General features: G+C 38.7%; 2 protein-coding genes and 1 long non-coding RNA gene across 4 annotated transcripts; all 3 read left to right on the plus strand.

The window, feature by feature from the left end:
* The first annotated feature begins 4,244 nt into the window (after positions 1-4,244).
* LOC117471037 (C-X-C motif chemokine 10-like) lies at positions 4,245-5,525 on the plus strand. Its single transcript, XM_034115820.1, has 4 exons — positions 4,245-4,445; positions 4,599-4,710; positions 4,951-5,028; positions 5,209-5,525. Exons 1-4 carry the CDS (start codon positions 4,382-4,384, stop codon positions 5,279-5,281), a joined length of 327 nt encoding a protein of 108 aa, XP_033971711.1. The 5' UTR covers positions 4,245-4,381; the 3' UTR covers positions 5,282-5,525.
* A 3,107-nt stretch (positions 5,526-8,632) lies between these two features.
* Positions 8,633-14,391, plus strand: LOC117470960 (C-X-C motif chemokine 6-like). 2 transcript variants are annotated; one of them, XM_034115764.1, is made up of 4 exons: positions 8,633-8,863; positions 13,611-13,722; positions 13,963-14,040; positions 14,217-14,391. In XM_034115764.1, the coding sequence occupies exons 1-4, from the start codon at positions 8,800-8,802 to the stop codon at positions 14,305-14,307; spliced, it is 345 nt and encodes a 114-aa protein (XP_033971655.1). In that variant the 5' UTR covers positions 8,633-8,799; the 3' UTR covers positions 14,308-14,391. The 2 variants fall into 2 exon arrangements, with proteins under 2 accessions (XP_033971655.1, XP_033971656.1); XM_034115765.1 differs by lacking the exon at positions 8,633-8,863 and adding an exon at positions 13,228-13,449.
* LOC117470984 lies at positions 9,389-9,947 on the plus strand. The gene is made up of 2 exons (XR_004554749.1): positions 9,389-9,448; positions 9,627-9,947. It is a non-coding gene; the product is annotated as an uncharacterized LOC117470984 (long non-coding RNA).
* Positions 14,392-16,606: the final 2,215 nt, after the last annotated feature.

The raw sequence follows: 16,606 nt of genomic DNA on the forward strand, positions 1-16,606 counted from the left end.
ACAATGATGCTGAAATGTGGGCCTGTTTACAACCTGTCTGAACATTTGTTTTTTTTATTCATGGTACTTTGATGGGCCATGTTCATAGATCCCAGCATTGTTTTGGGTTGAATACAATGTCATTTGCATCATAACCAATTGCACTGACGGCCAAAACTATAAACGTATGAGTTGTGATGAACCAAAAGTACTATTGTTCAAACACTATGCAGTTTTGAACAAATGGAAGACATGTCGTGAGACATAGGGGAAACATACAAGCTGAAACGTCTAGTGAGAGAATAACACTTCTCTCACAGGAAACAGTCTTTCGGGGGCTGGAAACTTTCGAAGAGTCCCGTGCGGTCACATCAACTAACAAATATCTCTCTCTTTTCACACTTACCTCACCAAATGAAAGGCAAGACATAGTGTTACCAGAATGATAGTTTGCCAAGACAGGCGGTGCTATGACAGTTTGTACACTACCTAAAAAATACATTTCCAAAGACTTTTAAAGTAATATTAAAACATTTTTCTTTTCAGGCAAAATATTACTATATAGAAGTCTCGATTTGAACAGACTAATATGGGGCCTTTGACAAAAAAGAAATTGTCTAAACTATGCTCAACCACACTTTGAACCTCACAAAGGAAGTATAGTCAAAATATCAAACAAAACTCATGTGTACCCTTTTGACTTACACCATCAACTCGGCATAAAAACTCTTTGTACAACAGCCTGAGGCCACAGGTCACTTTCGACGAAGAGTTGAGCCGGAACTGAAAGTCTGGTGGTATCCTCTTTATATCGGATGTACAAAGGTAAAAAGTGGATGTGTGTTGGAAAATACATTTACTTATATTCTTTACCCAAAGAAAATGTTATGGTACATTTATTTGAGTATCTCAATGTTATGCTACTATATACTTCTACTTCCTTCAGATTGAAACATAGGCTACTTTTACTCCATTATATGACATCTAAAGTATAATGCTAGTTACAATAAAAAAGAAAAAGATGATAGACATTTTCTTAAAGATTGATTCAGTGATTGAACCAGCAGTTAAACCTATTGCTCTTGGCCTGTGACACCTTACCAAAATGAGTGAGATTGTTCTGTAGAATGAGTTATTCTACTGTTGATAATTTGAGTATGGTTTGCTGTTAATATTTCTGTACTTTGGCTTCAGTGGTTTGCTTTTTTTAATTATTGACATTTACTATTTTTAACATAGTTGGAATATAGTACTTCTTTCCACAACTGATTTAGTTCTTGATTTATTTGTAAGAAATCCCACAACTCGCTTTCACAATTATTCTCTGCCGATCACTGTTTAATAGAAATGAGAAGTGCAACCACTCAGGCTGTATACCAAGAGTCTGCAGAGGAAGAGACTCTGCTGACGTTTTCAGTTCCTGTCTCTTCATTCCTACACAGGGTAACACTTCTTTGTGGTCTTTGCTTTTGGTTAAAGAGCTGCATCTCTTCACAAAAAGGAAATGTGAATTATTAAAGATAGCTGTGGTTGGTATTTCCCTCGCATACCCGAACAAACATTTACCCCCTACACAGCTAATAGGGCTTCCAAAAATATATTTTCCGTGAACCATGCTGGTCATATGGCTTCTGTCACTGAAATCTGTGTTCCAGTCACCCCCCTTTTTGTTCCAGTGCATTTACAGTATATGTAGGCACAAGCTGTGCTTTACTGATGTGAGCTGGTGCACTTTCTGGTCCCTCATAAGTAAAACACATGAAATATTAACTGAAGGGATATGTAAAGAATGCAGGCCTGCTAAGTGCATCTGTCAGACTTTATCAGAGTGTGGCAGCTGAACCACTGCAAACTAGTGCGTTATAACAAATCAGAGCAGGTTTGATACGACTCACATGTTTCGACACGCATTTTTTTGTTGGAGATTTAATTGGTGTCATGAGCAGAGGTGGGCGAAGTACTCAGATCTTGTACTTGAGTAAAAGTAGAAGTACCAGAGTGTAATACTATGTTACAGTAAAAGTCCTTCATTCAAAATGTTACTCAAGTAAAGTAAAAAAGTATTGGCATCTAAATACTTAAAGTACAAAGTAAAAGTACATTCTGCAGATTTGACCATTTCAGAATAATATATATGATATGTTTGATTTTAATGATTGATCATTAAAGTGTTATCAAAGCTGGTAAAGGTGCAGCTAGTTTTAATGACTCAGTATACTGCAGGGTAGCTGGTGAATTTACTCCAGGTGTTAGTAAAGTCTTATTTAAGTGTTGATTATATTTCACATCATTAATCCAAATCGGCAAAGTTACTAAAGGTATTAAATGAATGTAGTGGAGTAAAAGTGCACGATTTACCTCTGAATTGTAGTGGAGTAGAAGTAAGTAACAAAACATTGAAATACTCAAGTAAAGGGTAAGTCCCTCAAAATTGTTCTTAAGTACAGTACTTGAGTTAATCTACTTAGTTACTTCCCACTTCTGGTCATGAGGTTTCCTCTGTTAAAGTAGTTTCAGAGAAATCACATTGGCTGACCACTGTGGTTCTTATGTAGAAATAGATGAAAGTCCCTTTCACTGCTTGTCAGGGAAGACCCCTGAGTCTTAAATTAGCAGTCTTAAGTGTGTAGCTTTGACATATGTCCAATAAATTCAACAGGACCCATGTGTCTTTTATCTAGGTTAAAGAAATATACAGGAGTCTGGCAGAGAAATTCAGCAAAACTCATATTTTTTCGAAAAAAACTCAACTTTAAATACATTGTGTAAAATCAATTCAGGTGTATTACCTAACCAGCCCTGTCTATAATGATTTTATGCTACATTTTGAGTGCCTCATCACATTGATTATCTTAAAAAATGCATTGTCACCACGCTCTCAGGGTCGGTTCACCCAGATTAAAAATAATATATTTTATCTTACCTCGAGAGGTTTCAGCCAGGAAGATGATTCTGATTTTACTTACCAAGGTTTTGAGATATCAATCTCTGAGACTTCTGCCCTCAGCCGCAACGTAGATAGAGATCTCGAAACATGGGCAAGTAAAACCAAAACTACCCACATGGCTAGAAACCAGAAAGAAAAGTGTGTCATATTTATTCATTTCTGTAGTTTACTGAACCAACCCTATCAAACATGCCTGTTTTTTGAAAGTTTATATTGTGGGTGCCTTGTCCTGGGCCCTGCTTTTATCAGTAAGGCAGTTCATAATGTCACCTTCTTTTGCTTTTATGGTATTTTCTCATTCTTTTTAAAGCACATGTGATTTATAATACTTGTCATTACAAATGGTATAGAGCATTACAGAAAAGCTTTTTATAATAATCTCACTGTTGTTCACACTTTAATTCAATCTCATGGTCAAATTACAGAAGGAACGAGAATGATGTCAAGAATTAGGGAAGGAAACGGAGTTGTGATGGGATTTCATTTTCAACAAAAAGTGAAAGAGGACATAAAACTAAAACTGAGAATGCTTTCCTCTGAAACCAAGAACTTCTTTGTAAACATGTGACCTTATGGGGGGTATCATATCCTATCTATTAATACTTTAACATCGGAAAACTGAAGTGAAAATTCAAAGGAAATGAATATCAGTGTCCATCAGATATTACTGATAATAGTAGTATATTCCCTCCATAAATGTCATGACAGTGTAACTACCACGCAGCTACAGTGGAAAGAAACTATTGAAACTTGCATTTTCGTCTGAGCAAGGTGTTAACCACTGATGCACACGTACAAAATCAGACGATGCAGAGACTAACCCACTCTCTGTGTTGCTTAATGTAATAGACCACGCAAATCTAAAGCAACTTGATTTAAATTGTGTCCATAAACATTTTTTATCCAATTCTGTTAGTAATTTAGGTTTATGTTTTGGAAAGTAAAACGTGATTTTGTATAATACTTTAGTTTCCTGATTTTGACGATATGACGATATGAGATATTATATATGATCCTTTTTTATTACTCATCTGTTTGGATCTTTATTCTTCATGGCATCAAAAATAGATAGTGTTCAAAATGTTTAAAAAATATTTGTTGATGGATCATACAGCATATGTGAGTTTGATTTCAAAAGTTTGGTTAAATATGAGTGTTTACAGATCCAACAAGTTACACTTTTTAGATTCCTATTATAAGTTTCACTTTCCAGCCTGGTAGAAATTCCCCTCATCACAGGAAAGTATGATGAGGTAAGGAAGTGAAAAAGAGTATTTAAGATGGGACCCTCAGCCTCTACCTCTTCACAGTCCTCCTGTCAACAACCAGTGCTCTCTTCAGACTCTAGCTAACATCTCTAGCTGCACTTGTTACTGCTCTTTCTATCATCTTCACAGCAAGAATCAAGATTTGTTTAGGCACTAGTGTCTTCCTCCACCAAAAGGAAAAGCAACAATGTCCGGCATCATGAAAGTGTTTCTGCTCCTGGCTGTCATCGTCTGCATCACTGAAGCCCAACGTAAGTGTTTTGTACTATATCAGCATTTACAACTCTAACAAAGAAAATGTCAGGTGTTTAATATACTTTTGTATACGTCTCGGTAACTGTTAGATTAAATATGTGCAGTTTAAAACAAATTCTAATAAAATTAAATCCTTGTCTTTTCTGTAGGTCATCAATCAGGAGGCTGTCTGTGTCAACGTGTCAGTAGTAAAATACGCTCAAAAGTAAAGGACATCCAAATCTACCCGGCAACCACGTTCTGTGACAAAGTGGAGATTGTGTAAGTTACAGTAAAATGGTTTATTAATTGCTATTAGGACAATTTATCTCCCTGGCACCAATAAAACCTAGAAATTCACTTTAATTTAGATGTATCAAAGGTTAGAGTTCAGCCTCAGTTGGGTGGAACATTATAATGCACTTCTAGTTATCTGCCTAATGATTTATGAATATTTGTTAATATAAATTATTTGGTTAAAATATGTTTTTAACGTGAGGTCTCCTCTGTCCATTTCAACAGTGTCACCGACAGAAGAGGACTTCGCTTTTGCCTGGACCCTGAGTTGGCGGCAGTCCAGAGACTCATGGCTTCCATCATGTAAGTATACCAGACATCAATCCAAGCCTTACCTTCAAATACACTCACTGACCATCCAATGACACGTTTACTCTGTCAGTGATTCTCTATATTTGATGGAACAGTAATGAGTGATGTGATGCCTTCTTCTCCACACTTGTGTATCTTATGTTTCCTTCTGGTTTTTGTTTTGATTTATAGAAAAGCCAGAACCACAGCCAGACCAGCTGCGCTCACTTCCAGCCCAGACAGCACCAACACAGCTAGCCTCTAATTCTTTCAACTCCTGGGATCCAAAAGAAGCTAAAATGACCTCTGACCCTGTTTGAAAAGGAATGTAGATGTGGAATGAATGAAACTGTTTGTCTATTTATCCTCTATTTATACTCATGTGCACTGTAGTATATCTGTTATTTTTTACATTTCTTTTATTCGTTTTTGTAAATTAATGTATGTGTTGAACCAAGTCCTTTGCCTTTTGGTAATTTAGTGTTTTTCTAAATAAATATAAAATCAATGGAGCATTGAGTGCTTGTTTTCTGTTCAAAGTCTGATAATGTTGTGTCAACAAACACTGCTACCTTGTGGTTCAGGGCTGCCAATGCAAGATGTTAAGTACATGTGTCAGGTCATGTGTCCTGTGATCCCATGCTGGCTTTTACACATTTTAGAGGGAGTTACTCTCTAAGAAGTTTTCTAGATATGATTAATATGGCTAACATATGCAACAGATAGCATGAGGACACAAAAGCTGCATGGCGATGACAGGAGGTAAACTGTCAACACCATGTGCTCCCCGCTCAATTCAGCAAAACACATTTCCAAAAACTAAACTTTAAATTCCAGTGTGTAAAATCACTTCAGGTTTATTACCTGAGAACCAGCCTTGTCTATAATGATGTTATGCTAAGTTTTAGGATTGTCTCATCAATTTCCGCATTGATTATCCCTCAATTATCCCCATCCCCCAGAGAATTCAGTACAAAATCCTCCTGATGACAAACAAAGCCCTCCATAACCTGGCCCCCATCCTACCTGACTGACCTCCTCCACAGACACACTCCCACTCGCTCCCTCCTGCTCTGCTGCTGCCAACCTCCTGTCCACCCCCACCCGGACCAACCTCAAGTCCTGGGGCGACAGAGCCTTCTCCGTTGCTGCACCCACCCTCTGGAACTCAATACCCCAATCCATCAAAGACTCTTCCTCCCTCACCGCATTAAAAACATCACTCAAAACACACCGGTTCAACACTGCATTCAACCACTGACCACCATCCCCCCCCCCCCTATTTTCTGTTTTTGTTTTATCTCTTTTTTTATTTTCCTTTGTTTTTTCTTCTCTGTCAAAGCGTCTTTGAGTTTTTAGAAAAGCGCTATACAAGTCTCATGTATTATTATCATTATTATTATTATCTTAAAAAATGCGGTTGTGTCTCGTCAAATGTGTTTTATGTATGTTGTCTGTCATTTCCTGTTTTATTTTGTACTTACCTCTTGTCTTTCATTTCAGGCCCTGTTTTCTTCCTCCCCTTGTGTGTTTTTTCCCGCCATCATCAGTGTCTGCCCCGCCCCTGATTGTTTCCACCTGTTCCCACTCACCTCATGTTTAAATAGTCCTGTCTCTCCCCTGTCCTGTGTCAGTTCGTCTTGTGTTTCCCCGATATGGTCGTGCCAAGCCTCAGCTCTGAAAGGAGCTGAGGCCTCTTTTTGTTACGCTAGTTTTTTCCTCCGTGTGAGCGCTTTTTGTTATTTCCACTACCTACTCTGTTAAGAGGGATTACCTGATCTGTTAAAATAAATACACTTTTTTATTACATTCAAGACTTTGTCTCTGGGTGGTGCATTTGGGTTCATCAGTTTGTGTCGAGGTCCTGACAAATGCATTGTCACCACGCTTTCGGGGTCGGTTCACCCAGATTAAAAATAATATATTTTATCTTACCTCGAGAGGTTTCAGCCAGGAAGATGATTCTGATTTTACTTACCAAGGTTTTGAGATATCAATCTCTGAGACTTCTGCCCTCAGCCGCAACGTAGATAGAGATCTCGAAACATGGCAAGTAAAACCAAAACTACCCACATGGCTAGAAACCAGAAAGAAAAGTGTGTCATATTTATTCATTTCTATAGTTTACTGAACCAACCCTATAAACATGCCTGTTTTTTGAAAGTTTATATTGTGGGTGCCTTGTCCTGGGCCCTGCTTTTATCAGTAAGGCAGTTCATAATGTTGCCTTCTTTTGCTTTTATGGTATTTTCTCATTCTTTTTAAAGCACATGTGATTTATAATACTTGTCATTACAAATGGTATAGAGCATTACAGAAAAGCTTTTTATAATAATCTCACTGTTGTTCACACTTTAATTCAATTCTCATGGTCAAATTACAGAAGGGACGAGAATGATGTCAAGAATTAGGGAAGGAAACGGAGTTGTGATGGGATTTCATTTTTCAACAAAAGTGAAAGAGGACATAAAACTAAAACTGAGCAGTAAGAGAATGCTTTCCTCTGAAACCAAGAACTTCTTTGTAAACATGTGACCTTATGGGGGGGTATCATATCCTATCTATTAATACTTTAACATCGGAAAACTGAAGTGAAAATTCAAAGGAAATTAATATCAGTGTCCATCAGATATTACTGATAATAGTAGTATATTCCCTCCATAAAGGTCATGACAGTGTAACTACCACGCAGCTACAGTGGAAAGAAAACTATTGAAACTTGCATTTTCGTCTGAGCAAGTTGTTAACCACTGATGCACACGTACAAAATCAGACGATGCAGAGACTAACCCCACTCTCTGTGTTGCTTAATGTAATAGACCACGCAAATCTAAAGCAACTTGATTTAATTGTGTCCATAAACATTTTTTACCAAATTCTGTTAGTAATTAGGTTTATGTTTTGGAAAGTAAAACGTGATTTTGTATAATACTTTAGTTTTCTGATTTGACGATATGACAAAATACAAATATTCAATGTCTTTTTTGTTATATTATGGTATTCAATTTTCACAAAGACATTCAGTAGAGTTTAATCGCTTTATTTGTTTTATATGAAATAATTGTATGCAGCCAATTTACTTATATGCATTCTTGAGGAAGACAAACATATACATAACATATTAATAGCAATGTACTCATTTGACCTGAGCTTGGTGTTAAATGTAATTTGCAAATAAGAACAAGTGGCAAATAAGATACAGGTGAACCGTTGCCTTCATTTACTAAGATATTATATGATTCTTTTGTATTACTCATCTGTTTGGATCTTTGTTCTTCATGGCATCAAAAAGAGATAGTGTTCAAAATGTTTAAAAATATTTGTTAATGGGTCATACAGCAATGATATTGTGAGTTTGATTTCAAAGTTTGGTTAAAGTGTTTACAGATCCAACAAGTTACCACTTTTTAGATTCCTATTATAACACATGATGTTAAAATGTATACCTCAACATCTCAAATTCATTATATTAAAGTAATATGACCACAGGGGGTAGGCGAGGGCATAAGTGAGGTATTGTTTGTGGTTTTGAAGTTTCACTTTCCAGCCTGGTAGAAATTCCCTCATCACAGGAAGTATGATGAGGTAAGGAAGTGAAAAGAGTATTTAAGAGGGACCCTCAGCCTCTACCTCTTCACAGTCCTCCTGTCAACAACCAGTGCTCTCTCAGACTCTAGCTAACATCTCTAGCTGCACTTGTTACTGCTCTTTCTATCATCTTCACAGCAAGAATCAAGATTTGTTTTAGCACTAGTGTCTTCTCCACCAAAAAGGAAAGCAACAATGTCCAGCATCATGAAAGTGTTTCTGCTCCTGGCTGTCATCGTCTGCATCACTGAAGCCCAACGTAAGTGTTTGTACTATATCAGCATTTACAACTCTAACAAAGAAAATGTCAGGTGTTTAATATACTTTTGTATACGTCTCGGTAACTGTTAGATGAAATATGTGCAGTTAAAACAAATTCTAATTAAATTAAATCCTTGTCTTTTTCTGTAGGTCATCAATCAGGAGGCTGTCTGTGTCAACGTGTCAGGAGTAAAAATACGCTCAAAAGTAAAGGACATCCAAATCTAACCCGGCAACCACGTTCTGTGACAAAGTGGAGATTTGTAAGTTACAGTAAAATGGTTTATTAATTGCTATTAGGACAATTTATCTCCCTGGCACCAATAAAACCTAGAAATTCACTTTATTTAGATGTATCAAAGGTTAGAGTTCAGCCTCAGTTGGGTGGAACATTATAATGCACTTCTAGTTATCTGCCTAATGATTTATGAATATTTGTTAATATAAATTATTTGGTTAAAATATGTTTTTAACGTGAGGTCTCCTCTGTCCATTTCAACAGTGTCACCCGACAGAAGAGGACTTCGCTTTTGCCTGGACCCCTGAGTTGGGCGGCAGTCCAGAGAGTCATGGCTTCCATCATGTAAGTATACCAGACATCAATCCAAGCCTTACCTTCAAATACACTACTGCCATCCAATGACAACGTTTACTCTGTCAGTGATTCTCTATATTTGATGGAACAGTAATGAGTGATGTGATGCCTTCTTCTCCACACTTGTGTATCTTATGTTTCCTTCTGGTTTTGTTTTGATTTATAGAAAAGCCAGAACCACAGCCAGACCAGCTGCGCTCACTTCCAGCCCAGACAGCACCAACACAGCTAGCCTCTAATTCTTCAACTCCTGGGATTCAAAAGAAGCTAAAATGACCTCTGACCCCGTTTGAAAAGGAATGTAGATGTGGAATGAATGAAACTGTTTGTCTATTTATCCTCTATTTATACTCATGTGCACTGTAGTATATCTGTTATTTTTTACATTTCTTTTATTCGTTTTTGTAAATTAATGTATGTGTTGAACCAAGTCCTTTGCCTTTTGGTAATTTCAGTGTTTTTCTAAATAAATATAAAATCAATGGAGCATTGAGTGCTTGTTTTCTGTTCAAAGTCTGATAATGTTGTGTCAACAAACACTGCTACCTTGTGTTCAGGGCTGCCAATGCAAGATGTTAAGTACATGTGTCAGGTCATGTGTCCTGTGATCCCATGGCTGGCTTTTACACATTTTAGAGGGAGTTACTCTCTAAGAAGTTTTCTAGATATGATTAATATGGCTAACATATGCAACAGATAACATGAGGACACAAAAGTTGCATGGCGATGACAGGAGGTAAACTGTCAACACCATGTGCTCCCGCTCAATTCAGCAAAACACATTTCCAAAAAACTAAACTTTAAATTCAGTGTGTAAAATCACTTCAGGTTTATTACCTGAGAACCAGCCTTGTCTATAATGATATTATGCTAAGTTTTAGGATTGTCTCATCAATTTCACATTGATTATCCCTCAATTATCCCCATCCCCCAGAGAATTCAGTACAAAATCCTCCTGATGACAAACAAAGGCCCTCCATAACCTGGCCCCATCCTACCTGACTGACCTCCTCCACAGACACACTCCCACTCGCTCCCTCCGCTCTGCTGCTGCCAACCTCCTGTCCACCCCCACCCGGACCAACCTCAAGTCCTGGGGCGACAGAGCCTTCTCCGTTGCTGCACCCACCCTCTGGAACTCAATACCCCAATCCATCAAAGACTCTTCCTCCCCCCACCGCATTAAAACATCACTCAAAAACACCACCGGTTCAACACTGCATTCAACCACTGACCACCATCCCCCCCCCCCTATTTCTGTTTTTTGTTTATCTCTTTTTTATTTTCCTTTGTTTTTTCTTCTCTGTCAAGCGTCTTTGAGTTTTTAGAAAAGCGCTATACAAGTCTCATGTATCATTATCATTATTATTATTATCTTAAAAAAATGCGGTTGTGTCTCGTCAAATGTAGTTATGTTTATGTATGTTGTCTGTCATTTCCTGTTTTATTTTGTACTACCTCTTGTCTTTCATTTCAGGCCCTGTTTTCTTTCTCCCCTTGTGTGTTTTTCCCGCCATCATCAGTGTCTGCCCCGCCCCTGATTGTTTCCACCTGTTCCCACTCACCTCATGTTTAAATAGTCCTGTCTCTCCCCTGTCCTGTGTCAGTTCGTCTTGTGTTTCCCCGAATGGTCGTGCCAAGCCTCAGCTCTGAAAGGAGCTGAGGCCTCTTTTTGTTACGCTAGTTTTTTTCCTCCGTGTGAGCGCTTTTTGTTATTTCCACTACCTACTCTGTTAAGAGGGATTACCTGATCTGTTCAAATAAATACACTTTTTTATTACATTCAAGACTTTGTCTCTGGGTGGTGCATTTGGGTTCATCAGTTTGTGTCGAGGTCCTGACAAATGCATTGTCACCACGCTTTCGGGGTCGGTTCACCCAGATTAAAAATAATATATTTTATTTTACCTCGAGAGGTTTCAGCCAGGAAGATGATTCTGATTTTACTTACCAAGGTTTTGAGATATCAATCTCTGAGACTTCTGCCCTCAGCCGCAACGTAGATAGAGATCTCGAAACATGGGCAAGTAAAACCAAAACTACCCACATGGCTAGAAACCAGAAAGAAAAGTGTGTCATATTTATTCATTTCTATAGTTTACTGAACCAACCCTATAAAACATGCCTGTTTTTTGAAAGTTTATATTGTGGGTGCCTTGTCCTGGGCCCTGCTTTTATCAGTAAGGCAGTTCATAATGTTGCCTTCTTTTGCTTTTATGGTATTTTTCTCATTCTTTTTAAAGCACATGTGATTTATAATACTTGTCATTACAAATGGTATAGAGCATTACAGAAAAGCTTTTTATAATAATCTCACTGTTGTTCACACTTTAATTCAATCTCATGGTCAAATTACAGAAGGAACGAGAATGATGTCAAGAATTAGGGAAGGAAACGGAGTTGTGATGGGATTTCATTTTCAACAAAAAGTGAAAGAGGACATAAAACTAAAACTGACAGTAAGAGAATGCTTTCCTCTGAAACCAAGAACTTCTTTGTAAACATGTGACCTTATGGGGGGCGTATCATATACTATCTATTTTCACTTTAACATCGAAAAACTGAAGTGAAAATTAAAAGGAAATTAATATCAGTGTCCATCAGATATTACTGATAATAGTAGTATATTCCCTCCACAAATGTCATGACAGTGTAACTACCACGCAGCTACAGTGGAAAGAAACTATTGAAACTTGCATTTTCGTCTGAGCAAGGTGTTAACCACTGATGCACACGTACAAAATCAGATGATGCAGAGACTAACCCACACTCTGTGTTGCTTAATGTAATAGACCACGCAAATCTAAAGCAACTTGATTTAAATTGTGTCCATAAACATTTTTTACCAATTCTGTTAGTAATTTAGGTTTATGTTTTGGAAAGTAAAACGTGATTTTGTATAATACTTTAGTTTTCTGATTTTGACGATATGACAAAATACAAATATTCAATGTCTTTTTTTGTGATATTATGGTATTCAATTTTCACAAAGACATTCAGTAGAGTTTAATCGCTTTATTTGTTTTATATGAAATAATTGTATGCAGCCAATTTACTTAGATGCATTCTTTAGGAAGACAAACATATCCCTTACTAGCAATGTACTCATTTGACCTGAGCTTGGTGTTAAATGTAATTTGCAAATAAGAACAAGTGGCAAATAAGATACAGGTGAACCGTTGCCTTCATTTACTAAGATATTATATATGATTCTTTTGTATTACTCATCTGTTTGGATCTTTGTTCTTCATGGCATCAAAAAGAGATAGTGTTCAAAATGTTTAAAAATATTTGTTAAAATGCGTCATACAGCAATGATATTGTGAGTTTGATTTTAAAGTTTGGTTAAATATGAGTGTTTACATATCCAACAAGTTACACTTTTTATATTCCTATTATAACACATGATGTTAAAATGTATACCTCAACATCTCAAATTCATTATATTAAAGTAATATGTCCACGGGTGGTAGGCGAGGGGCATAAGTGAGGTATTGTTTGTGGTTTGGAGGAGGCGTTCAAACCCCACTGCAGTCAGCATGTCGTTGTGTCCCTGGGCAAGACGCTTCACCCCAAATTGCTCCCATGGGGATTGCCCATAGTATATATGTAAGTCGCTTTGGATAAAAACGTCTAACAAGTGACATGTAATGTAAAAAATGCAATGTTTTGAAGTTTCACTTTCCAGCCTGGTAGAAATTCCCTGATCACAGGAAGTATGATGAGGTAAGCAAGTGAAAAGAGTATTTAAGAGGGACCCCTCAGCCTCTTCCTCTTCACAGTCCTCCTGTCAACAACCAGTGCTCTTTCAGACTCTAGCTAACATCTCTAGCTGCACTTGTTACTGCTCTTTCTATCATCTTCACAGCAAGAATCAAGATTTGTTTTAGCACTAGTGTCTTCTCCACCAAAAAGGAAAGCAACAATGTCCAGCATCATGAAAGTGTTTCTGCTCCTGGCTGTCATCGTCTGCATCACTGAAGCCCGACGTAAGTGTTTATACTATATCAGCATTTACAACTCTTACACAGAAAATGTCAGGTGTTTAATATACTTTTGTATACGTCTTGGTAACTGTTAGATGAAATATGTGCAGTGAAAACAAATTGTAATTAAATTAAATGATTTTTTTCCTTGTCTTTTTCTGTAGGTCATCAATCAGGAGGCTGTTTGTGTCAACGTGTCAGGAGTAAAATACGCTCAAAAGTAAAGGACATCCAAATCCGCCCGGCAACCACGATCTGTGACAAAGTGGAGATTGTGTAAGTTACAGTAAAATGGTTTATTAATTGCTATTAGGACAATTTATCTCCCTGGCACCAATAAAACCTAGAAATTCACTTTAATTTAGATGTATCAAAGGTTAGAGTTCAGCCTCAGTTGGGTGGAACATTATAATGCACTTCTAGTTATCTGCCTAATGATTTATGAATATTTGTTAATATGCATTATTTGGTTAAAATATGTTTTTAACGTGAGGTCTCCTCTGTCCATTTCAACAGTGTCACCGACAGAAGTGGACTTCGCTTTTGCCTGGACCCCGAGTTGGCGGCAGTCCAGAGACTCATGGCTTCCATCATGTAAGTATACCAGATATCAATCCAAGCCTTACCTTCAAATACACTGGCCATCCAATGACAACGTTTACTCTGTCAGTGATTCTCTATATTTGATGGAACAGTAATGAGTGATGTGATGCCTTCTTCTCCACACTTGTGTATCTTATGTTTCCTTCTGGTTTTGTTTTGATTTATAGAAAAGCCAGAACCACAGCCAGACCAGCTGCGCTCACTTCCAGCCCAGACAGCACCAACACACTTTCTGTCCGGGATCATGGTGAAATATGATCGTTTTTTGATCTCCGGAGACTTCAATGTCCATGTGTGTTGCGAGTCCAAACCTCTGGTTAGGGACTTTTTAAATCTCCTTGATTCTTTTGGTCTCGTTCAGTCCGTGGCTGGCCCAACACACGAAAAAGGACACACTTTGGACTTAGTATTATCGTTTGGACTGTCTGTATCTGTGGATGAAATATGTGCAGCAACGCGTATCTCAGACCATTTACCGGTTCTGTTTACAACCTCCATCCCTTCCGCAGGAGTCGAATCACGTGCCCCTGCGCGTCGTCTGCGTTCGATTAACCCCTTGACTGCCTCACAGTTCTCTGATGTTTTTAATGCTTCTCCGATCTGTAAATTAGATGTGAACTGTGCTTTTAATGCTGATGAGCTTATCTCCATGTTTGACTCGACATGCACACTAATACTGGATTCTGTTGCTCCTTTTACGCTTAGACGCACCAAAGTTCTATCAGAGCCGTGGCTCAATGACTGTACTCGTGCTCTCAGACGCGCTTGCAGGCGTGCAGAGAGAAAATGGAAAAAGGATAAACTCCATGTCTCCCTAGAAATCCTTCGTGCTTGCCTTTCTGACTACCAGACGGCAGTCAGAGCAGCCAAAACAGAGCACATTTCTCTGTTAATCTCCAAAAACAGCCATAAACCTCAGGTTCTTTTTAATGTCCTCAACTCTATCATTAATCCCTGTGATGTTTCTTCTATTGTCCCATCGACTACTCTCTGTGATAAGTTTCTTAAATTTTTTATTGAAAAGGTATCTGCTCTTAGGCTAGCCCACACTAGTGCTAGTGCCAGATACTGCTCCTTTTCTGTGCCCTGCTGTCCTCGACCACTTTGAGCCTGTATACCTCTCTTCTCTCTCGGATGTAGTCAAGCACCTGCGGCCGACAAACTGCACCTCAGACAGCATTCCCTCTCGCCTTCTCAGAGATGTTTTTGATTCAGTTGGAGCAAGTATTTTATTACTTTTAATCACCTCTATTAGCTCAGGATGTGTCCCAGCTGCCTTCAAACATGCCGTGGTTAAGCCACTACTTAAAAAGAAAAATCTCGACCCCTCCATTCTCGCAAATTTTAGGCCCATCTCCCAGCTACCTTTTTTATCAAAAGCCCTGGAGCGAGTAGTCTACGCCCAGCTGCAGTCTTTTTTAACCATGCATTGAATCCATGAAAAGTTTCAGTCTGGCTTCAAACCCATGCACAGCACTGAAACAGCCCTTTTAAGAGTTTTTAATGATCTGCTCCTAGCCGCCGACTCAGGTAGCTCCGCTGTCTTGGTGCTGTTAGACCTGACAGCTGCCTTTGACACTGTGGACCATAGCATCCTGTTGTCACGGCTTGAACAGTCCGCTGGCATCACAGGCTCTGCCCTTGCATGGTTCAGGTCCTACCTGACAGACCGTAGCTTCTCGGTACAGCTTGGTGCCTTCTCCTCTGCCAAAGCCCCTCTTACCTGTGGGGTTCCCCAAGGCTCGATTCTGGGCCCCATCCTTTTTCTACTGTACATACTGCCCCTAGGTTCAATTCTCACAAAACATAATATTCCCTTCCACTGCTACGCCGACGATGTACAGATCTATCTGCCTCTCAAAGCAAATGTCAAACACTCACTACAGCAGTTGATGGACTGCTTAACAGAGATAAAATCCTGGCTGAGCAAAAACTTTCTCAACCTCAACGAGAGCAAGACTGAGGTCATCTTTTTTGGACCCCAACCTTCAGCCTCTCCGGTTGATATTCTGGGCTCTCTCAAAAAAAACATCCTCCCCTCTGTCACGAACCTTGGAGTGACCTTCACTAGCACTTTTAAATTCGACAAGCAGGTCAGCACTGTAGTCAAATCCTGCTTTTTTTAAATAAGACTATTGGCCAAAACCAAGTCGTATTTATCTTTTAATTACTTAGAAAGTGTTATTAACGCCTTTGTTACCTCAAGACTGGACTATTGCAACGCTCTGTATGTGGGTATGGACCAGGCCTCAATTAAACGCCTGCAGCTAGTCCAAAACGCAGCTGCACGTTTGCTGACTGGCCACAAAAAGCGTGACCACATCACCCCAATTCTGGCCTCACTACACTGGCTTCCAGTTCGGTTCAGAATTGATTTTAAAATCCTTTTATTTGTTTTTAAAGCACTAAATGGGCTGGCTCCGGCCTATATAGCTGAACTCCTCCAGCGCTACACCCCAGCCAGAGCTTTAAGGTCTGCTGACCAGCTGCTGCTGGTAGTGCCCAAGACCAGGCTTAAAACCTGAGGGCACCGAGCCTTCGCAGCAGCTGGCCCTAG

This window comes from Trematomus bernacchii, unplaced genomic scaffold (assembly GCF_902827165.1).
Source record: "Trematomus bernacchii unplaced genomic scaffold, fTreBer1.1, whole genome shotgun sequence".
Taxonomy (NCBI): domain Eukaryota; kingdom Metazoa; phylum Chordata; class Actinopteri; order Perciformes; family Nototheniidae; genus Trematomus; species Trematomus bernacchii.